Source organism: Ictalurus punctatus, chromosome 9 (genome assembly GCF_001660625.3).
Source record: "Ictalurus punctatus breed USDA103 chromosome 9, Coco_2.0, whole genome shotgun sequence".
NCBI classification, from domain to species: Eukaryota; Metazoa; Chordata; class Actinopteri; order Siluriformes; family Ictaluridae; genus Ictalurus; species Ictalurus punctatus.
In genome coordinates, this window is record NC_030424.2 from 10,050,000 (window position 1) to 10,073,944 (window position 23,945).

The following is a 23,945-nucleotide window of genomic DNA, read 5'->3' on the forward strand; positions in this document are numbered from 1 at the left end:
TGATTATGGCGAACCTTACCTATTATCCAACTCTAATTCCTGTCAGAAAGATGGTAAGCCTGCAGGAGCTAAATGTTTCATTCACAGAAGCAGAAGAAGTGGATTTGTATTTGCTTATGGTATTCAAAGTGTCCCACAGGGCTGTTTGATAGACTACATGCCTTCCCTTGGCTATTATCAAACATTCATGGCTTTGACTTCAATGTGTTAGAGTCTGCTGATCCCTTTCCTTAAATGTGAAAGGACCTTAGCTTCCTCAGAAAGTAGATATCTTCTACCAGTCTGTGGTAGCCGGTGCAGTCTTCTGTGCAGCAGTATGCTGGGAAGGTGGCATCAGAGCTGGAGATTCAAAAAAAAACAACACAACAAACTTATCAAGGAAGCTAGCTCAGACTTGGGCTGATCTCTGGATGGTTTTGAGGTCGTGATGGAAAGGTGGACACTCAAACTCTCAGCTATTCTGGACAATTACCAGTAGGTCATGGAGGGGTTCCTGTTTAAACAGTGGAGCTTCTTTAATAGAAGACTCATTCAGCTCTGCTGTAGAAAGGAGCGGTACAAGAGGTCTTTTGTACCAACAGCGATCACACTTTACAACAGCTCATCACTGTGCCGGGACACAATTTTGCACTGAGCCAGTCTTAGGATAAACTCATTCTACAATAGTTAATTTTTCCCCCATCCACTATTCATATCCATATGCACTGTTACTTTACTGTATAAAGTAAATATGATACAAGGAAAGAAATGGGAAAAATGATTACTTCTATTGTACAACCCCAATTCCAAAAAAGTTGGGACATTATGGAAAATGCTAATAACAACAAAGAGGAGTGATTTGTAAATGTACTTTGGTATTTAAACAAAAAATGTATAAAGACAAGGTATTTGATGTTTTACCTACTCAACTGAATAGTTTTTTTTAAGGTAAACGTTTGTTTTGAAATTGATGCATATAACACGTTACAAAAAAGTTGTGACAGGGGCAATTTACGACTAATAGCGACGTGACAAGTTGAAATAAGAAGGTGATGTGAAACAGGTGAGGCAATTGTCTAATCATAGTATATAAGGAAGCTCCAAAAAAGACTTGGACCTTCAAGAGCAACGATGGGTCGAGGATCGCCAATCTGCCAACAGATGCATCAGCGAATAATCCAACACTTTGAGAACAACATGGCCAAAATCCTACCGGTTTGTCTTTGGGGAATTTCACCTTATACAGTGCACAATATAATTAAAAGATTCAAGGAATCTGGTCAAATCTCGGTGTGTAAAGGGCAAGGCTGAAAACCACTTCTGAATGCGCGTGATGTCTAATCCCTCAGACACGACTGGTTTACCAATGTATTCCCAAGCCCATGTCATGATATCCATTACAGACTCATGACGGTTTTTAAGACGGTCAACACCATTCGCCGCTGTATCCACAGATGCACGTTAAGGATCGCTGATCTTCACGTACAAATGACATGACATCGTTGGACCACATAATGAGACCGCTTCACTGGCACATTACAGCCAAGTCCTTTAATTGGTGTAGGATGGCCTTGAATTTGATTGGTCTGTAAATATTCTGGTTTTAATAATGTCTAATATATTTTAAAATATGTACCACTTTTACATATGAACAAAATATGCAAAAAAAAAAAAGTAAAAACAAAACAACAAAATCAACAAAAAAAAACAAACACTTTTTTTTGTTGGTTTACCTACCAAAACAAAGAGCATTGCAATAATCCAGGACTGAATAAAAAGTCACATAGCAATACAGCTCTTTGATCCATTCTCTTTAGCTTACACTGGTTAGCCATTTCGTAACACACTATATGGCCAAAAGTATGTGGACACCTAACCGTCACAAGGGGTCTTCCTCAAACTGTTCTCACAGGGTTACAAGCACGGTTTTCTAGAATGTATGTTGTACCATTACAATTTCCCTTCACTGGAATTAAGAGGTCCAAACCTGTTCCAACATGCACAAAGCAATTAAGACATGGTTTCCCAAGGTTGGTGTGGAAGAACTTGAGTGGCCTGCACACCGGCACAGGACTCCTTACCCAACATCAGTGCCTGACCTCACTAATGCTCTTGTGGCTGAATGAGCAAAAATCCCCGCATCCACATTCCAAAATATAATGGGAACGTCTTCCCAGAAAAGTGGAGGTAAATAGAACTAAGGACAGACTAAATCTTGAATGGGATGTTCAACAAGTACATGTGTGTGATTGTTCAAGGTGTGTACATACTTTTAGCTATATAGTACATGTAGTACAAAACTAACCTGGGGTTCCTTCATGGGTGATGTCTTTCGCTCTGATGGCACCAACATTTTTAATTTCCACAGAGCCTCTGAAATTCCTCAAACCATGTTTTCCCACAGTGCTACCATCCTCATCTGTAACCGAGTACTCTTCTTTATACATGATCTTTTTCTGTTCATCTGACTTATTAATGAACATTCATTCTATTGCCTCCCCCCCATTATTTACTGGGAAATGGGAGATGCTCTTATTCAGAGACTTACCTTAGAATCAGCCAGACTTGTGTATCTGTGTAACAGAGAGTTTACCCAGTACCAGCAAAATGAGCAATACTCAAGCATCTTCTGTATTACTGTATTCTTTTCTTACATACATGTCTATTTATTTAACACATTATAAAAATTCATGTAATATTGTATCTATGTGCAAGATAAGAATGATCACTGTACGTTGCATTTTCTAAAGCACCACTGAATGTAATGTAATTTAATGCCCCTGTAATGAGCAACTGTAAAATTAATACAAAATAAAAATTGCCCATTCACACCGAATGCAAATTTGAAATAAATTATAAAGATTATACACAAAATTACAGAAGATTTTATCACAGGAATGTTTTAGATAGAAACAAACAAATGTGTGTCTGGGATCAAAGTGCATTCTGTCCACTAATGTTTAATTGGAACCATCCCTTTGCTGACTTTTTTTTACTGGGAAGTGACAGCTTTATGAAAATACACATAGCAAGCTAAATTCTACAGCATTTGTCCACTATTACAAGCTATCATCCATACCCATAAGCCATATAATTGGCCATAGTCCCAATTATATACTTGATTGCTGTGGAGATATAGCTACTGGACAATTCAGAGAACAGATACATAGTACATTAAAAAAATAAAATGATAGTGATGATGATACAGGTCAGAGGTAAATTTATCCTGAGTAAGCTTATCAGTGTCACGTTATATAGGCAGTAACCAAAAGCTTTTGTACATCTATAAACTTGCAAAAATGCTAATATACACATCAAAAATGTCAATTTCATAAATATTTCAAGGTGAGGTCTGAGTTTATACATGTCCTTTTACCATTTAATTCAATTAATACAGCGTAATCATAAATGTACTCAGTTAAAGGCCTGAGCACTCCATTCTTAACATACAATCTTCATAAGGACCACAAAAGGGGTGGCATATTGGCACAACCCCATAAGACTTTATGCTTAGATATCTTTGTAGAAAAGCACTGGGCCTCTGTGTGCAGTAATGTATAATAGTAGAAAGTCTGAACGCAGCTTACAAGAACATTTACGTGTATGAACTAAGGTTTTGGAATTTCTCGCGCAGGTTTTTCACTAAACTGTGTCGGCTGTTCTCTGTTTTTTCAAATGACCTCAGTATACACGTTTCATCACTGTCCAGACACATTAGTTGGTTTTCATGAAGCTCCTCTTTCTTCTCTTCTGCTGCTGGACCATTATTTTCTGTCTTAATAATCCTTTCCACTATAATGACCTTGTTTTCATTGGGCAAGGTGGCCTGGCCAGATAAGTAATAGCTCCTTGGGATCTCTGTAAGGTCCGTTTGCTGTTTTAAATGAAGCGGTCCCACCATATGTTCCAAAGAACTGCTTCTGCACAGTTTAACCACACCCTGTCCTGCAGGTCCCTTATCCGTGGACTGGGTAGTGGTAGTGTCTTTAGTTGGTGGTGTGTGGGGGTCCATACGGTCACAAACTGGGCTGGAGCAGGAGCAGCTTCGACAAGCTGTTGGATTATTATGTCCAACCTCAAGTATTCTGTCTGGGACAGAGCAACTGCGATTAATTGAGACTGACTGAGGATTTGGGCGGGAGTATTTGGAACGCAGCTCTCTTACATCTGGCCAATTAAAGCTCTCAGTGTAGACTGGACTTTGTGCATCCAGAGCAGATGGTTTGCTAGTGGACTGCAGTTGAGGACTGCCCAGGGAGCTGGGGCTCAGTGATGAACTGGAGTCTGTGTGCTCACTTGAACCAAGTGATAGTGCCTGGCTCTGCATACCTATACATATTTAAACAAAGAGTGTTAAATTAGACAACAGCTATAACTACTAATATCTTGAAAGTAAAGAAGATACTTTGTCAATTAATAAAAGAAGCAAATAACAGTGGCATAAAAAATAGAAATCTCCAGTACTTCATGAATATCTGGATAGTTTGTAAAAATGTGTATATCACTTAAATACTCAGTTATATTATAAATGTTTTTGCAAGGAAAGTTGAAGGAAAGAATGAATGAATCCATACAACACAGGTCTTGCTTTAAACTGATAAAAAATACTTACCCATCTCATTCTCTGGAGATTTGTCTTCCACAACAGATGACAGCTTTTTGTGACTAAAATCGCTCTCTGCCACCTTAGCCACCACTCTCTGTCTCACTACAGGCTTGTTGTCCTTAATACGCTGGCTGTATTGCCTAGCTAGCGTTAACACTTTGTTCTTCATCTTCTCAATATCTTTTAGCATTAATTCATCTTCTGAGCTTGACCTCAGGATGACAATCTTGGGTAGAGGAGCAGGTCTGATCTTCTGTGTCTCTTGGAGCTTCTGATCAGTGTATTTGCTGCTCTCCAGTTCATACTCTTTGCCTTGGATGTTGTTAAGTGGTGAAGGTGTTGATGTCCCTTGTCCAACCATGCTGTTGTCAGATTCTTCCAATATTAGCAGGGGTTCACCAAGGTCACTATAAGAACTCTCCTGTCCCTTTTGATCCTGGGTAGGACTGGCGACTGTGCCATTCATTTTATCTTTAGAAACATCTTGAGGATCCTTAGAAGCGCCACTGATTTCAACCTCCATGTCTTGCCAAACCCTCATCATCTCAGAGGAGGAGTGGAAATCCTCATCCTTATCAAGTGCCTGGGGAACTACCTGAGACCTGTCCATAGCTTCATTTCTGTCTCTAATAGTCAGAAGCTCTGTGTCCATGACCTCCTTGGAATTCTCTTTCTCCAACCCTGGAAGATCAAAAACTGCCCAAGAAGTTGGCCTTGTACTTTTTAAGGCCTTCTTGTGACTTGCCGCAGCTTCTTCAGTAGGAAGGCTGTCAAGTTGTCGGCTGAGATTGCGGACTAGCCCTGGAGGAATGTAAGAGAGGCTTTCCCTGCGTTTGATGCTGAAATTGGCATCCTGTTGCTCGGCATGCTCGTAGTATTGCTTGATCTTATGGATAAGCATTCTGTCCTTTTTGGAGAGAGTATCTGGTTTTGTTTCTGGTCTTTGGTCTGGTGTAACCAGCCTGTCTCCAAGAGTTGCTGAGGCTAAAGATTCAGGTACATGTTTTAAAGTAACTGGCTCAGGGGAGGAATAGTTCAGCTCTTGAACATTCTCTTTGTCTAGCAGGTCAGCATTAAGGCTGAACACACTACTTCTCCTACTACCTGTCTGAGATGAAGGGCAACCTAGAGAGAACATGTCGTCAGCTGCTACACTGCTTTGCCGAGAGAGGCTGCCAGTAAAGTGTTCAGCAATAACACTGGCTTTGTCTAGTACAGATGTTGGCAAGATGCTCCTAGGTTCAGTTCCTGATGACATTTCTTCCTCTTCTTCTTCTTCTTCTTCTTCTTCTTCATCTTCTTCCTCTCCCTCCTCCCCCAGGTCCTCAACATCCTCTGAAAAATTTGTTCTGGATTGAGTGCTCTCATCCTCTAGTTGGATCTCATCATGGACTGGGGACAGTGACTCCACACTACCCACCACAATCCCTTGAACATCTCTGCCTTCATCCTGAGGGATAATGTGTGACTGCTGTTGTCTTGCTTCTTCTCCAGGCAGAGAAATGGCCTGTGAACAATGATCCTCAGAAGAGTCCTAGTGTGCAGAAGGAAAATCAATTACTGTTTCAGGAAGGAACTCATTGAATTATGCCAAAAAAAAAAGATATGAACATGTGTTCTGTCAATATTCATCATTTGCAATTAGCTTGTCAAGGCCCACAAGATAAAAGTAATTCATACCACGGGAGTTCATTCAATCATCGTCAGAAACCACTTTACACCCCGAATGAGACGGCAGTTCCTTGCATTGTGTTATGAACACATTCATACCTAGGAGCAACCTAGAGTCGCCAATCAACCTAGCAGCATGTTTTGGGAGATGGGGGAATGGGAATACATGGAGGAACCCCACATAGACACACAGAAGAACATGCAAGATGCCACAGATAGTAACACAAGCTCAGGATTCAACGGCCAATCCTGGAGCTGTGAGACAGTAATGGAATAACAGTAGTGGGGGTTTTTTGGCCATATTGCAGGGATTGCAGGTTGTTTTCCAGTAAGTGTCAGATGCATGCAAGTAATAATAATAATAATAATAATAATAATAATAATAGTTATTATTATTATTTCACTTATCTTGTAATACATTTAGTGAGGCAAGTCTATGTAAAGAAAAATAATTGTAAACACATTTAATAAGTAGTGTCTCTCTCACCTGTTCACATACAGTGGAATCCTCACCCTGGTCTTCTTCAGAGGGATGTCGGTCTCTCATAGGTTCCACTAATTCATTCTCCTCCATAGCCTGTTCCCCATCTCTATTCTTAAATATAAAACAGAAGCAACAAAAACAGAAGAACAGTAAAATATTATGCTACAAGTCCTATTTGAATGTGCTTTCATGAAGGCATGGTCGGCCCCGTCTGATCTGGAGTAAATGCTCTCTGAGCACTATTTCATCCATTATAAACGTCTGCAATTCATATGAGAGCTTCAGTGCTTTCTGGTGACCTTTAGAAACTGCTTTTGTGATGGGCTACAATCAAACATAACGGAAACCTTTGGTGAGATTGATTATGGGAAGCAAAGAGCTAGTCTGAATACAGCCTGTGCCTCCACCATCTCCCACCTCCAGAAATTTGACAGTGAAATTTTCCTTTGAAGTCAAACTTCAATCACAGAATCTAATTCATATGTACTCAAAGTGCAATTAACAATTTAGACTGAGCATAGTCCTCAAAACAGACCTGACCTCCTTTAATATCACCCATAAAGTTCTTATAATAATACTTAATATAAGAGCACTGTTGAATTCTATAATCTAATTGGTCAGAGGATGTTGATTAATTTTATATAACAGCAGCTCTGACTACTAGCTCTAATACGTGGTTTCTATAGAACCAACTAACTCACAGGAATTGTTGTGGGACACACTATATAATCCAAGTCTAATAATAAATGGATTTAAAAATGCCTTTTTATTTAACAATGGTCTTTGTTATTGAGGTCTTCCAGTGATGTAAGATTCTGTTTATTTAACATTTATGGAAGGAGTCTCAAGTGTCAGCGCTTTTTAACCGTTGGTAAGTTTTCTGCCACAGCAAAGTCTTTAGGATGTTCAGTTTCTCTGTATAACTGTTGAGATTTTGTCTTATTAAATTTAAAAGTATAACAGCATGCCCAGTCATGTTTTATTCTTTACTTATGGTTTGCTTTCAGACCCCTAAAGCCACTGCATTTCTGCATAAATTTTATTCATCAGCAAGTGTCATAACATAAACAATAAGCAACCTCAAGCAACAAATTCACGGACCATGACAAAAACCTATGAGTAGTTATAATTGAGCAGATATTTAATCATCATTAGAGCAGATCGTTACCTTAATGCTGTTCCTAGGGCTTGTGTAAACAACCAAAACAGATTACCAGCAAACTGAATTACACTGCATGCACACACTGAGTGTTTCATGTGACATCACACTACATGGAACCGAAGACTGACTGACTGACTACATCAATGTTATTGTGTCTGTGCTTCATTAAGAAGCTCTTCTTTTCATTTATATTGATGATCGACTGCCCTAATACACTTCACTACATACATCTTCAGCAAGCAGCAATGGAATTAGCAGTTATGGGGAAAGTACATAAGAATCACAGTCTATTTTATTGGCTCTGATGAAGTACCGTTTATTCTTGCCCGAGTAAAGTAAGTTATTTTTTTTGCCACGTTTTATGTGGAGAAGTGTTTTACCATGTTTACCAGTATGACAACCACAACAGAAAAATCATGCAGCTGAAATACCGGGATACAAACTGCTTTTAATGTGACATACAGCATGTAAGTACCCATGAAAAATGGTCAGGCATAAGTGTTCTAAATCCTTATGAGAGTAAAACATGCACTGAGCCATGCAAGTGCGAAGCAAATATCAGATGCAGCATGCAACAGAGAGGAATTTGGCTGGCATGGATGTTTAGTACAGAGACATGGAGTGACACGGCCTAGCAGAGGGAAGAAGAAAAAAAGCAGATAGTGACAGTGAGCCTCACCGTTAGGACCCGTGTGAAAAGCAAAGCCCTGGCCTTATAGCGCCAGCAGGAGATGGCGGCCAACACTGAGGTGGCAAAGTCAGCTACCTGCTCGTCTTTCACCAGAATCTCTTCATCTTCTCCACTCTGCATCCGCACTTTCTCCAGCGCTCCCTCCTTCTCCTCCTCTTTTTGTCTACGGAATGCCATTTCACCGTTCACGCTCAGCCAATCCAGGGAAAGCCATCCGCTCGCGTGCTCCTCAGTGATGGGTCTCTCGGTCTCCACTTCCTCCACACTGGACCTCAAGGTGGAGGTGCTAGCTGTAGCCTGCAGGGAATTCTGGCTGCTGTCCGACAGCAGAGCATCCATGCTGTCAGCATGCTGGAGTATAAAGACACAGTTACAGGAGTGCAAAAAAGGCTGCTGGTGCATGCTCTGGGGTTTGAGCTAACGTTGAAAGAAAGTAGTATGGACAAATCCATTTTTGGTGTTCCAAACTATACCATGTCAAATCACAGGTGGATCAATAATTTAAACGACAACATGAAATCACATTAAGATTATCCATTCTAAAGCATACTGGCCCTTTCTCAACAAAAATACTGGATATGGAAGAAAAAAACAACAACAACAACAACAACCCAATATATAATAATTAAACTGTGTGAAAGGCTTACCTTAAGAGTTTCTACAGGATGACATGAAGAATGAAGATGATCATGAAGAGGGTAATGAAAATGAAAAAGAAATAAAGAAGAAAACATTTAAAATTGATCAAAAGCAATGCAAGAGTGGTAACTTTGACAGTGGTCATGAGTCATTCCATCTCAAGCGGTCAAGTGCAGGTTGCTCAACTGTTTTTAATTTTAGTCATTTTTTTTGAGTGATTCTCTCTATGTATTGGCATTACCATTAAAAAAAATATCGACATTTAAAATAAGTCTTTACTTAGTTTAACTACGACGGCCATCTTTGTGTCTTGGCACACAACCAATTTTGATTATACAGTTGTTTACGTAAACCTTAATATATCTCTGCTCAGGATGGACCTAGCTCCTTGGAACAAAAACTGACCTCTAGAGCACATTACAAGGTATATGTGTATATAAACGATTTACACATTCATGTTCCTTAGATTTAGAACTTAAGTCTAAATTTAATGCTTAAGATTGCTCACAGTTTACTACATTTAGGGTCAATTTATAACGGGAAGGGTTTGAGCCTAAATCTTAATTTTTTTTAGGGGGTACCTAGGCAAGTATCGTGTACATGCAGAACATTTCAGGTTTGAGACTTCTCTAGACTTCTTTCTTTTTTCACGGGGGCATGCATGAGCATTTTTTTTTCAAGTTCCCTTCTTTAAGGTTGAATATATCTGGTAAGGGACCAGATACGAACCTGAAATTTGGACAGAAATAAGTCCTCTGTAGTAGCATTCTGCTGTAACAATTGGAGGTAAACTCTGCAGGACAGTGGACGTCTAGGGCCAGATTTGCCAGAACCAGCCTGATCCATCATGTTGTTAAAAGTGTACAGTTGGTATGCATGAATAGATTTCATCCAAATATGGAAGAACAGTATTCAGTTGGGTGTTTTACAAATGAACAGTGCCATTAACAGAGCTATGATGATGTTGCTCCTGTGATAAAAGCAGTAAGTGACTTCTGAGCTGTAAATGCAATTACTGGAACACTTGAGATGGAATGACCCTAATGTCTGCATCCATACATTTCTCAACTCAACATCCATGCATTATTTTTTTTTTTTGGCCTGGCATTTTTATTTTAAACTGGATTCACAGTGGCTCCAGTTCCGTCAGTGACCTCTGCATAGATTTAATTAAATTAACTTTGTATTGGGAAAAAGAAAAAAAAACATTTCAGTCACTCATGGCTGCTTAGGAGTGTTTTTTTCCCCTTTTAATGTAATTTCTGAGAAAAGTACAGATGGGTATGAATAACACTTTCATTTTAAAGTCATAAAATCAATTCCAAATGAGATAGAGAGAGACCCATGTAGGGTGAAGGAAAAATTATCCGCAAATTAGAATGCATAATAGAGGAACCAGTGATCAGAGGCCAAAACAAGCCCACAGACTGAAGGGAGCCGACGCATGACAAAGCCCCTTGCCGATGGGCTCCATAATTAACATCATTATGTGTGAGGCTGGAGGATGGGGGCTGTGGTCTTTGATCTACCAGAGAGACCACTTGGATATTGTAAGACTTTGAAGCAAAGAAAACAAGGGGAAGACGACAAGGGCCGAGCATGCAGCTCCTGATGACGACAGGTAAGTATGGTGGCTCTGCAGGGTTTTTGAGCTAATGATAAGAATGGAGGACTTCTGTTTTTGACCTTCCTTTTTATGTAACACTTAACTACCCCCCCCCCCCCCCCCCATTATTTATTTATTTGTTTAAAAACAAAAACAAAAAACACCACACTGGCTCTATGCTTCTCTACAACTCAATTAAAAAACATGTACGGTAGTACTAATTGCATTGCTCTCTGCTTGATAAATCTTTTTGCTTGCATTTGCTCATTTGTAAGTCGCTTTGGATAAAAGCATCTGCTAAATGAATAAATATAAATGTAAGCTAATGATTAGCTAATTGGAAAAAACCTGGTATCATCACTCTGTCAACGGGCTGGTTTGTGATATTTATAGTAATGGTTCCTTTACAATATGAAAAGACCCATTGGATTCACTTGAATGGTTTCAATTAAAGAGACTACTGATTTTTTTTTAGTTTACTTGAAGTGTTTCATAAGAATAGGGAAAATTACCTTTTGTAGTTCTCATGTTCTGTTTAACTCTGTTAAACGGCTCTGTTAAAGAACAAAACAACAGAAAATTTACAGCTTGTATGTATTCATTTAAAACAAATTATGTTATTATCTTGCTAATTTGAAACATTTGAGATACATGCACTGCTGACTGAATAATAAAAGAAACACAGTGTACTGCTAAAGTACAGACTCAAAACATAGAGGTACGCAAATGCATGAACTTTAATGAACGAAAGTAAAATCATACAGAACTTAAAAGGAGGAAACTGCTTCAATATACAGTGGAGGGGAAATAAGTATTGAACGCTTCACCCTTTTATTTTCAGTAACTATATTTCCAATGAGGCTATTCACATGAAATTTTCACCAGACATCAGTATTAATTACATCAGTATTATTATAACACATAACTTTATTTATGGACTTTAATTTTGTGAATTATTTATATTTCTGGATTTCTTGAGTTAATACTGATGTCTGGTGAAAATTTTATGTGAATAGCCTCATTGGAAATATATTTACTGAAAAAAATGTTAATGCGTCCAATGCTTATTTCCCCCAGTGTAACTAGACTAGCAAGCAACAAGAAACATCAAACTAGAAATGAGAGACAAGAGCATGTAAACTGAAAATATATACCCAGCAGGATTAACCAAAAACAAGACACAGGTGACCCTGATATCAGACTGAACTAATAAAAAACAATGCGCTAACAGGCAAGGAGGAAATGAAACCTAAACAATAACAAAAGCCCACTGAAAACTCAGAACAAGAACGTGTTGACGGGGTAAATCATAGCACAGAGACAAATCAGGATAAACCAACTAAATAAATCTTAATAAATCTGTTGGACAGGCAAACTCATGTAAGGATAATAGTGCAAAAGTCAAAGGCTTACCTGATCGCCTTCGTTCTTTACGTCCTCCTATTAGAAGGTCCTCACTCTTGTTTTGTTTTTCGGGACTATAGCGATATTTCACTGGGCCTAAAGCACCAAGCAAACAGACAAACATACAGTGTATATATGAAATGTAAAGCAAGTTTGGATCTTTTTAAGTCCTACAACAGCCAAAAAAAAAAATTCTCTCAAAAACTCACCGGCAGATCTCATGTCCAGAATGGCGTCTTTGGCCTAAAAGCATTGCAAGAGACATCTTATGAATGTATTATGATTCGCTACATATGATCGCTATCATTCATGTTCAGGTTACCTACTTTCTGCGGTATGATGGCATGATGGTTTTCCAGAATCAGTCTCTTTATGTGATGGGCCCACAGTTTTTTCTCCTCTTCAGTTTTGGCCTATAAAAAGGCAAATGAGAATCACAGACCAGTAACACTAAGAATTCTACTTATTCCTTGATGGACGGTTTAATGCAGGAAGAGACCCACAGACCTGTACTGTGTGAGGTTGTTTAGGATGCTTGTAGTGAGTCACACTGAAGCGAAGAGAATCTTTGGCACTTTCAATCAGCATTAAAGTGGAACACTGAAAATAATACGTAAAATATGAGAAATGAGGTCATCGGTATAGCTAACACCTTTCACATTCACTTTTCATTTAACCTGACAGCTATTAGCTCTGACTCTCCTAAGCTAGGATTTCGATGAGCCTTAGGATCAGAAAACAACAGATATTTTTGCAGTGAATTAGAAAATGAGGATGTTAATAGGAAATGAGAGGAAACTGCATGACCGTAATTAATCTGTGGAGTAAATGAACAGATATCATCTCCATCTGGAAGGCAGGAAAACCCTTTCTACCATTTGTCAATTAGCAACATGCCACTAAATAGATACAGTGGTGCTTGAAAGTTTGTGAACCCTTTACAATTGTCTATATTTCTGCACAATGTTCCTCATTTATTTATTGAGGAAAATGATCACAAACTTCCAAGCACCACTGTATATGACAACAGCTTAGTGCTCACTTATAGTGACTCTTCCAGAGCCTCCTTTCTAAGGATTGGTTTACCTTTTCTGTAGAGGAGAAACCTACTACATTTGTATTTGTTCTAACTAAATACTGACATCTTGGCAAAAACACTGCAGAAATTAAAAGAACACATGACCACACCCAATTACAGACTGTTAAGTACCATTATATGGGTCTTGTAGACATAATGCTCTCCTCTCTTCTTGGTGATGAGGAGCATTTTGTCAAAGAGGAACAGCGTCCTTTCATTCTTTGCACGGTGGACGTGGAAGGTTCCCTCGAGGACGAGCTCACCGTATGTAGTGAGGTCAGGCCCTTTCCAGTTGATGAGGAGGGATTGAATCTCCTGAAGAAAATGGGACACAAGTTGCCATGAGAATGCATTGCTACTCCAGACATCAGTCCATCGGCTGAAGTATAAGCTCCTTTTTAAACACTACATGCTGGTAACTTATTAAATTATTAGGGATACTGGTATGGGATATTAGTCCGATAATCATATTCATGAGAGCACAGGTTGACCAGCCTCACACTCTCTATTAAAGATATTATTTAAACACTTTAACATCTTAAACATAAGCACAGAAAGAGGAGCTCCTTGCGAGCAGCACATAGCAGTAATCAACATAACAAACAGAGCTAAATAAAATGTTCTATGATGCCAACAAGAGCCAATAAAATTTGAGGTTCTAATCTTTGTTCCTATTCCATCAATTTGAGAGATACCTAGAACTGTCAGAAAAAAGCAGCGGGAACATCTGTTCTGTGCAGAAAAATCACAGAATGCGTTGTGTTTACACCATTGTTAAATCCAAAAAAGAGGACGTGCCTGGATTAAGTTTGTTTCTTTGTCCAATCAGCCGTTTGGTTAATCCACTTAGAGATCAAATTAGTGTCTGCGTTTCCTCATTATTCTGTTTGTAATTATGTGCAATTATGTGTAATGAATCACTAATGAACAGAGCTTCAATCCCACCCCAAGTCCAATTGGGTCCTGTTGGTGCCAAACCAAGAACAACTGAGCAGACAGAACTATAAAGCCTCAAGCCTTAAGCTTGGTTTTCATCTGCTTCTGAGAAATGTCTGAAACAAACTTCTGAAAGCTGATGAGACAAAAGGGAGGGTAGTGAAGCACACATTTTAGCGCAACGAAACGGTGTCAGTTTGACCGAGATGAGGATGTTGCTAACATGAATCTGGACATCTTATGGTTGTACAGATCCCCATAGTCCAATCAGAAACATTGAGTATCATTCAGGACTTCTGAATTTCACACATGGTATGACTCTTCTCAAACATGTCCCCAAATGAAACACTGAAACACCCCAAATGAAGTGCAGCATTTGTCTTTGCATGATTAATAAAATAGTTGATATTAAAATATCTTTCACCACACTTCTGTTAAAACCGACAGATTCACTACAATCCAACACTGAGTTTAAAAAAAAAAAAAAAACTGTCTGGGGAAGAGTTGGTGTCAGACACAATCGGAGCTCCAATGGTTTCTTAGTAATTCACTATGGAGAGGCAGTTCATATTCTTCGGGCTTAGAGAGCAACTTTTACAAACGCTCAGCCTCATTAAAACTTCTTTTTCTGATGAGGTACCAAACAGGTGACAAATAAAGAAAAATTCCAGTTCCACAATTCTATCGGTTTTTGGTGCCATAAGTACCAATACTTTTGACACTGAAAAAACAGAACTGGGATTTAGTGATTGTGAGCATTACTGTTTACTGAAATACCAAATGCCAGCCTATATCTAAAATATACATAAATGTAGATTTGCATCTGTTCATCTGGACTATGAAATATAGCAGCCTTAATAGACTTACTTGATTTATTATTATTATTATTATTATTATTATTATTATTATTATTATTATTATTATCAAATAACCACATGGACCCTGTCCAGGGTGTACCCCACCCTGTGCCCGATGTTCCCTGGGATAGGCTCCAGGTTTCCCTGCGACCCTGAAGAAGAAGTAAGTGGTAGAAGATGGATGGATGGATGGATGGATGGATAACCACATGGTTGGAGGAGTGATTTAGCGTTTGAATCAGTTTGTGCAGATTTAAACTGGGTTCTGTTGGGGCCATGATTTTTAAAACAGTCTGGTGCGTTCACATACTATTCATTCAACTCTGATCATCAGAACAGCAAAATAGCCAAAACATAAATACAATGCATGTCTATTACCATGGTTTTCCATCCCTGATCATAAAGCCTGCCCTACGATGAATTATTCAAATCTGATTTAAAGATGCCGGCAGAAAAAAAGCTTCTCAAAACATTACTTGTTATTAAAGGCAAATTAAAAGATGCAGTGAATCTCTAATCAATGAGCAATTCCTATATGTTCAATGAGAAGTGCTCTGATAAATGCAAGGCAAATACAAACTATTGATCACCTGCAGTCTCACAGCATGCTCGTGCTTCCTCTTCATGTCATTGATGTACCAGGCCACTCCTGTCATGGTGACTATGGCCTCTTCGACCACATCAAACCCCTCTTCCTCAGGGTCAAAATGTTTAGCAATTTCCTAAAACAAGAAAGCAGCATAAATATAGTCAGTAAACAGAGCACAGTCAGACTGGCTACACAAACAGTGTGAGACGTGTAAGGAATGGACAGATGATTGATGCGTGTATGTGTTGAAGTGACATGAAAAAGGGGAAGAACCACAAATAACATGCGAGACAAAAGATTCTAACTTTGTGCCATAACTCTATATGTAAAGTTACATTAAACTTAGTAAACAAAACATTTTACTGAAGTACAGCTAGTACAGCTAGGACTGTTAGAAGTCTGAATTCACATCATTTTATTTTAGACTATTTAACTAGGATTTTATCACACTGTCATGCAGATTTAATGGACTGGTGTAGAGTGAAGTGGCAGCCAGAGAGGTGCCAATTCTTTCCTACTTTATTTAAACAGGCAGGCAAACCTGTTTGCTTCCCTCTGTTGACTGTTGATGTTGACTGTTTGGATAAACTGATACAGTTGTGGCCAAAAGGCTAAGGATAATCAATCTCAGTTTTTCACAAGCCCACACATTTTATTTCATATTATACCATGATTGACTTGCCAAAAGAAGTCATCCGAAACAATCAATTAGAGACCGATTATTTAAACTTTAATTCACTATATCAGAATTCCAGTGGGCCAAAAGTATACATACACCAAGTTGACTGTCTCTTTAAACAGTCTGTAAGGATCCATAAATCGACATAATGACATTTACAAGCTTCTGATTGGCCAACTGTTAATATTAGGAGTTCATCTGTGCGTCTGTGGCTGTATTTGCCTCTGTTACAATGGGAAAATCCAAGTAATTCAGCCAAGACCTCAGAAAAAAGCAACACAAAACTGTGGACCTACACAAGTCCAGTTCCGCCTTAGAAGCATTTTAAAAACACTGAAGGTACCACTTGCATCTTTACGAACAACTGCAAATATATAAACCACAGAGATACCGTATCGTTCAGAAAGAGGCACAAACAAACTCCCAGGGATGAACAAACGTTGGTCCAAATGGTTCAACTAAACCCAAAAGAAAACAAAGGAACTAATATTAAATCAATAATTCCTTACATGTATATAGTGCTTTTCTAGGCACTCAAACGATTTATGTTCGGGGGGGGGGGGGGGGGTCTCCTCAACCATCCACCTGATGATGTGACGGCAGCCATAGTGCGCCAGACCGCCCACCACACACCAGCTATTTTTGGAGAGGAGAGTGATGTAACCAATTCAGGGATGGAGATTATTAGGAGGCCATGATAGATAAAAGCCAATGGGGGAATTTCACCAGGACACCGGTTTTTAATGACCACAGAGAGTCAGGACCTTGGTTTAACATCTCATCTGAAAGACGATGCTATTTTTAAAGTATAGTGTCCCTGTCACTATACTGAGGCATTAAGACCCACACAGGCCACAGAGTGTGCATCCCCCTACTGGCCTCCCTAATACCACTTCCATCAGCAACCTTAATTTCCCAAGGAGGTCTCCCATCCAGGTACTGACCAGGCTCAACCCTGCTTAGTTTCAGTGGGAAACCAAGTGAGAGCTGCTGTGAACTAGTAAGAGAGTTTGGGGCAGCTGGCTCCAAAGTATGCATGTATACCATTAAGAGAGGCCTACATCACCATAGTCCAAACAGCTGTCATGTAAAGGAAAAAGACCTTACCCTAAGATCGGCAAAAAAAAAAGCCAGACTGGAATTTGCAGGTGATCACCAGGACCAAGACCCAACTTTCTGGAGGAGTGTTCTCAGGTCAAATGAAACAAAAATGTAACTGTTTGACTATAATGATCAGGGCTATGTATAAACGAAAAAGGGTGAGGTTTTTAATCCAAAGAATACCATTCCAACTATGAAGCATGGGGGTGGAAGCATCATGTAATTGGAATATTTTGCTGGAAATGGGACTGGCACACTTCAGAAAGTAGATGACATCACGAGGAAAGAAGATTGTCCAGAAATACTGAAGCAACTCCTCAAGACATCAGCCACAAAGTTAAAATTTGGTAGCAAAAGGGCCAATTCCAGCAAGACAATGATCCAAAGCATACCTCCAAAGTTTTTAACAAAATGGCCTAAAAGACAATAAAGTGATAGTATTAGAGTGCCCATCCCAAAGTCCTGACCCGAATCTCATAGAAAATTTGTGGACTGAACTGAAACAGCATGTCTGAGGCATTTGAGAACATGTGAGATGCATATGGAAGGCTACCCCAAGCATTTCATTCAAGCTATGCCATTAAAAGGCAATGGCACCAAATACTAACAAAGTGTATGTACACTCTGACCCACTAAAAGTCAATAAAATAAATACATGTCTCTTAATTATTGTTTTGAATTACCTCTTTAAATGACTTTAGTCCAAGTATATGCAAACTTTTAGACTTAACTGTACATCAGGTTCATTTGAGCACTGCTGTTTGTGTAATAAGTGGCTCTATGTCAGGGCATGAAGAGGAACATGCCTGTAATAGGAGGTGATATTTCAAAATCCTCTGCACAGGCTTCAGCAGGTAGGCACCTAAAGGGAGGGAATGCTGGAGAGTCGCCTGACGATCCCAGAAGAACTTGGCCAGCATCTTGTTCCTCATGCACTCTGTAAGTGTAGCCACGGAGCTGAAAATGAATAATGGGGAGGACAAAGATTGGCAAAGGGAAATGAAGTGCACATAAGGTCCCCAAACAAAAGAAATGTTGCATCCATCAATAGCAATGCCTTGACTGTTTGCAGTGTTTAGCCTGAATTGAACCCTGGTGTGTTTTCTCCCTTGGTGAGATTTGTTTGGGCAGGTGAGAACACAGCAGTCGCACTTGGGTGCAGAACAAAACAACCCATCCGATAACGTTTGGCAAAGGTGGTATCTGTCAGGTTCTAGCAAACTCCAGCATGGTTCAGTTGCAGTGAGAAAACAACCCTGAACCAAAATACGTGCAGGAAGTGAACCAAACCTGGCATATATTATGGGGATGCGGGCAGCATTTTCTGTAGATACGAGCTTACCAAACTGAGGATAAAACTGTAGCACTGCAGAAATGTGAGACGTTCTGGATATTTTGTTCTGACAAACAAAAATGAGAAAATAAAAGCCAGATGTGAATGTTTTTTTTACATTAGCTGTTTATATAATTATTAAAAATACATTACTCTTTGTGCCCAGATAATTTTTGTGGTTTGTGATGTGTGAAAAATGGACTAATGGACTGGCAAATGGACTAATAGGTGTGAAAGTGCCCTGATTATATAAATGTCAGTATGTTACATGTAATGTAACATAAAACATTAAAAGCATTGTCAGTTATTTTCTTAAAGTCCAAGCAAGTACACAGGTCCAAGTAATGACACATGACACGATTTTTTGTCTGTGGAGTTTAGATCAGTCCCTCTAGGATTTCGCAGTTGCGTAAAATAACACAAAATCAAGCAAACTTTTTGATATTCGGAGGAGCTTGACAATCTTTCGAAATCGCCACAGATTTTCCACAGGTCTGGGCCAAGACACATCATGTGACATCACAATGCGCATTCAGCCAAAGCCACCTGCCATTCACGGGCATCGAGTCGAGTCCAGCTAAAAGGTCTCATTTACCAACAAACATCACTACGTGCAAAACAATTTCATTCAATTATACTTTCACCAATTCAAGTAGTTTTCGGCAAAAAAAGCACAAAAAACTCTGAAAGTTGCATTTCAAATTTTGAAGGAAAAAAAAAAAGCTGCAGCAAAAATTTTGGGCCCCAACAATCACAAAAACTCGTGTATGGACTGTTAACTAGTGTGAACCCACTGGACAGTAGAATGACGGTGATAATTGTGCTGTCAGACCCAAAGCCATAATTGTCAGATTATTTCAGATTTAAAAAAGAAAAACATATCTTACAATGTCCCTAAAAAGCTGACATTTTCATTCAGCATCAAACAAAACAAAATGAGTGGCTCGAAGAAGACGTAGGAGACAAGTGGGACAAACGCAGGGCCCTTATTTCTGCTCTGCTGTCGACACGGCTTATATGACCACTCACACTTAGGATAAAAAATATCTCTCGCCCACTTACTTTGGATAGTTTGTGCAGTACTGAGTGTAGATGTCAAAATATTCACTCTGCACAAGGAAGATAAAAAATAATATGTGAGAAACATGTATGCAATGGATGTAGCACCAAATTAAACGTATGAATGGAATTTAACTTTATACCTTATCCACAAAGCAACAAGCAATGGCCACCGGGTCACTGTCACACATTTCTAGAGCCTGCAATAACTCGCTGCAGAGAGAAACAGACACAACAGACGTATTTAGGTTGAATATTCTGCAGCTTGATTCTAGCCTTTACAGAAATATAGCTTAATAGAAATTCAATGTGACTGTGGGCCTCAAATATGGATTTCACATTAGTCATAAATGTAAGTAGTAAATTCTTCAACTTGCCTTATGTAATAATCTGGTAACAATATTTAACATTCCATGCAAAATTTACAGACTAAAACACCACAAATCAAAGGGGGCATTTAATACTATAAATGTAGCTTCCCTCAAGTTTTTGCCTCAAACAGAGGTTTCTGGGTTGGTGACGTTTTCTTCCCCTCACTAAATCCCCTTCATAATACTTCATTCTAGTCAGACCCTAGAAAGTGTTACACCAGTAACGATGAAGCAGTTCCTTACTCGAAGGAAACATCCACATTGAATGACGTGCATATCAATACAGTATGTTATCTTTAATGGTGCAAAAGATTTATTTTATGATTAAATTCTGAGTTCACTTTTTTTTGTAGAGTTCACTTTGTTTGATCTTGGTATGTTTTTTATTTTGATTAATCGTTTCCTATGTTACACATAATGCCCTTTGAATACCTGCTGACAACGGCAACAGAATTTAGTGCTTTCTTCATCTTTACCTAATGAGAGTGATGCAGAAGCGCTTTAATGTCTTAGTTTCGACTTTTACACATCACAAATATTTCAGTATAAACATATTTAATGTGTTTCAGGGTGGAAAGTTACACAGGATTTTATTTTGGGGGATTTTTGTGTGCAAGACACACATTAGTTCTCTATTTGTGCGGCTTCCTGTCAAATCAGATGCGGTCTAACGCCCTGCTGAAAAGCAACTGTTTAAACACATGGGGCTGTAAACGCCACTTTGCCTGCAAATGTCAGAATCAAGCCCGTTACCTCACGTCAACATCCGGCTGATCAAAACAAATGAATAAATATGCTCAAGTTTACACCCCACCCCCCCACGTTCAGCCCAGCAGGAGAAATCCCTTTTAAAAGTATTTCAGACGACAAAGTGCACTTGCATTAGACGTGTGAATTCAGCTTCATGTTCTACTTTCACATAGTGAGGGTGATTCTTACCTGTTGAATTCATAGATGATTTCGATGTTGCCAAACAGGGAACAAACTTGCTCAGGCTTAATGGGTAAATCTCTGGTGTCTATAATGTGAGCCAGATAGTCCTGAAAAAAAAACAAACAAACAAAAAAAACACACCACCACAATTAAAGGTTAGCTTATTCGGTCACATTTTCAATTTATATTAGTGTATAATATAGAAATCTACTAAATTATTCAATCATTTTGTTCAGGATTGCGGCAGATCCAGAACCCATCCTGAGAACACATGGTGTGAGGCAGGAATACACACTGATTGGGATGCCAATTCATGGCACCATGCACACACACACACACACCTAGAGCAATTCAGAGTAGCCAATCCATGTATCAGTATGTTTTTGGGACGTGGGAGGAAACTATAGAACCTAGAGGAATAACACAAAAACATGGAGAGAACATGCAAAACCCTGAGCTCATGATTGGACTAGGGACCCTGGAGTTGTGAGATTGAAACGCTACCCACTGCACCTTCTACCAACTTAAGTTTTTAATATTGCTTAAAGAAAGTAAAAGAAATTGTACATAGGAAGTGATGCTGCAGCAATAGTTTCTCTTCAAATCTCTATGTTTACTGTTACTGAACAGGTTCCTTAAAAAAAAATGCAATAAAATGTTTCAGGAACTTAAAAAACAGTAATACAATTAAAAATACATCCTATTTATAAGGCTAAAAATGTGGCGCTTTGACAGTGTAAACACAGTGTCACATGACTAAAGCATGGTCATGCCAACGTCACGCCGTGCTACACTGTGGGAATTATCCACATTTATACCACATTGTCTGTATGTATAGGACAGTATATAATGTGAATGACTGAGCGAGGAAGTGATTTCAGACAGAAGGGCTTTTGTTATGGCTGTGTTTAGGCAGACACTTGTCTGATCCCGAATCAGAATCACATTCTGCTTTATTTGCAGGTCAGTTACACATAAGGAATTGGCGAGGCCTTGGTGAGGGTGCATGTAACATACAAATACATGTAAACAACAAAAGAAATATTTAAGGGAGTAAACTACCAGTAAAAGATATGACAAATAATATATGTTACAAATTTCTACAAAATCTGATACGTTATTACATTTATTAAGTGAGTAAATCAGCAAGTAAGTAAAATATAACATTGCTGCCGCATAGCTCCAGGGTCCTAGGTTCAATCCTGTGTGGAGTTTTGCAAGTTCTCCCAGTGCCTGTATAGGTTTCCTCTGGGCCCTCTAGTTTCCTCCCACCCTTTAGTCCCAAATACATGCTAGTAGGTGGACTGGCAATGTCAAACTGCCTCAGGTGTGAATACGTATATGAAGGTATGTGTGCATGGTGCCCTGCGATGGACTGAATTTTTTTTCATCCAGGGTGTAATCTTGTCTTGTGCCTAGTGTTCCCGTGCTAGGCTCCAGATCCACTATGATCCTGACCAGGATAAAGTAGCTACAGAAGATGAAATTAAGTAAGTAAATAGAAAGTAAGAATGCAAATAAATATGTAAATAAATAAAAGATAAATCTTCATCTGTGCATGAATACAAGTGTAATTCCTAAAACAGGTCAACAGAGGGCAGTATTGTACTTCTGGACACAAGACAAGTCTGAAACAGCCCTTTTATTCAGGTCAACTGAGCAGCAACTTCCTCTGTTCACTTCAGTGTACCTGTAAATGTTTTTACCAGCCCATGTTGTCTTCTATGACATCTTGCTTATTACCATTCAAAACCGAACAGTTACTAATCGCATGCTTCTAGACACAGAGAACTTCACATTAACATGATCAGGAAACTTGATTTCACAGTTATAGGCTCCAGTGGGCTCCTTCATGTTTATGGTCTGGGTTTGCTTCATTTTTCTTTTCAGCTTAACGAAATTACATTTCCTCAACAGTCAGCACATAATTGTACGAGTATTTTCATTAAGATCATTTACAGCATAAAGCTGAATAACATATATAAATATATCTGGTTTCAACTAGGACAGCTTCGGAAGCACTTTGTTTGCACAGCTGATGAAGGACTTTTGTTTGAATTGTCCTATTTCTCTGCAAAGTTTTTGCAACATCTAGTATTAGTTATATTTATTTTACTCGCGCAGACATGCTCACCTACCAAGAGAAACACGAATGCAATAATTAAATAATTAAATCAATCAATAAATAAATAACTTTCTCTGTTGCTATCGGTTCTGGGGAATTCCACTCACGTGTGAAGACTTCGGCTGGGCCACATGTGAGTACTGGCTACTGCTCAAGTAAGATAAAACATTCAGCATATAGACTACTAGATGTAAAATGTTAATGGGACTGATTTTCAGAACTGCTAACATTGCGGAGCGCCTTTTAATTATGTGGCCAATTTAAAATTCATGCAGCAAAGTCACAACGTATAGACTCAAGAAATGCAGAACATAAATAGGGCTGCACAATACATCAGTTAATCATTACAAAACTGTTCCTGTAGAGACACAAATCGGGAACCTGTTAGATCCACTGAAATGAAAGTGAATTTGAATTTGAATCTGCCAGCAGTTGCTGCAGAAGTTCCTCTGAAATAATCCAATGATTAAAAAGGGATTAGGAAGTAGGCATACTTTCAGCTCTTTTGGGGGGAAAAAAGTCTCGCTACTTATTGTAGAAAACATTACGAGAAGCAGACAAAAAAGCATAAACAATATTTTAAACCTATTTTCAATGACAACGTTTTGTTAATAAGCATGAACCACCAATTCAAGTTATCCA

At 38.9% G+C, this 23,945-nt stretch overlaps 1 protein-coding gene across 3 annotated transcripts in view; it reads right to left on the reverse strand.

The window, feature by feature from the left end:
- Positions 1 to 1,491: 1,491 nt before the first annotated feature.
- Positions 1,492 to 23,945, reverse strand: part of LOC108269610 (pleckstrin homology domain-containing family G member 3) — a 51,220-nt gene continuing 28,766 nt past the window's right edge. For 2 of the 3 annotated variants that reach the window (XM_053682454.1, XM_053682455.1), the window contains exons 4-19: positions 21,185 to 21,285; positions 20,018 to 20,087; positions 19,878 to 19,924; positions 18,289 to 18,439; positions 15,704 to 15,835; positions 13,453 to 13,635; positions 12,750 to 12,842; positions 12,569 to 12,655; positions 12,452 to 12,485; positions 12,252 to 12,338; positions 11,351 to 11,392; positions 9,241 to 9,251; positions 8,582 to 8,944; positions 6,744 to 6,851; positions 4,592 to 6,119; positions 1,492 to 4,308 (exon numbers count right to left, since the gene is read on the reverse strand). In XM_053682454.1, coding sequence (XP_053538429.1) covers positions 3,575 to 4,308; positions 4,592 to 6,119; positions 6,744 to 6,851; positions 8,582 to 8,944; positions 9,241 to 9,251; positions 11,351 to 11,392; positions 12,252 to 12,338; positions 12,452 to 12,485; positions 12,569 to 12,655; positions 12,750 to 12,842; positions 13,453 to 13,635; positions 15,704 to 15,835; positions 18,289 to 18,439; positions 19,878 to 19,924; positions 20,018 to 20,087; positions 21,185 to 21,285 — 3,771 coding nt within the window. In that variant the 3' untranslated portion in view covers positions 1,492 to 3,574. The remainder of the gene's footprint in view (positions 4,309 to 4,591; positions 6,120 to 6,743; positions 6,852 to 8,581; positions 8,945 to 9,240; positions 9,252 to 11,350; positions 11,393 to 12,251; positions 12,339 to 12,451; positions 12,486 to 12,568; positions 12,656 to 12,749; positions 12,843 to 13,452; positions 13,636 to 15,703; positions 15,836 to 18,288; positions 18,440 to 19,877; positions 19,925 to 20,017; positions 20,088 to 21,184; positions 21,286 to 23,945) is intronic. The other variant, XM_017475563.3, reaches the window with a different exon arrangement.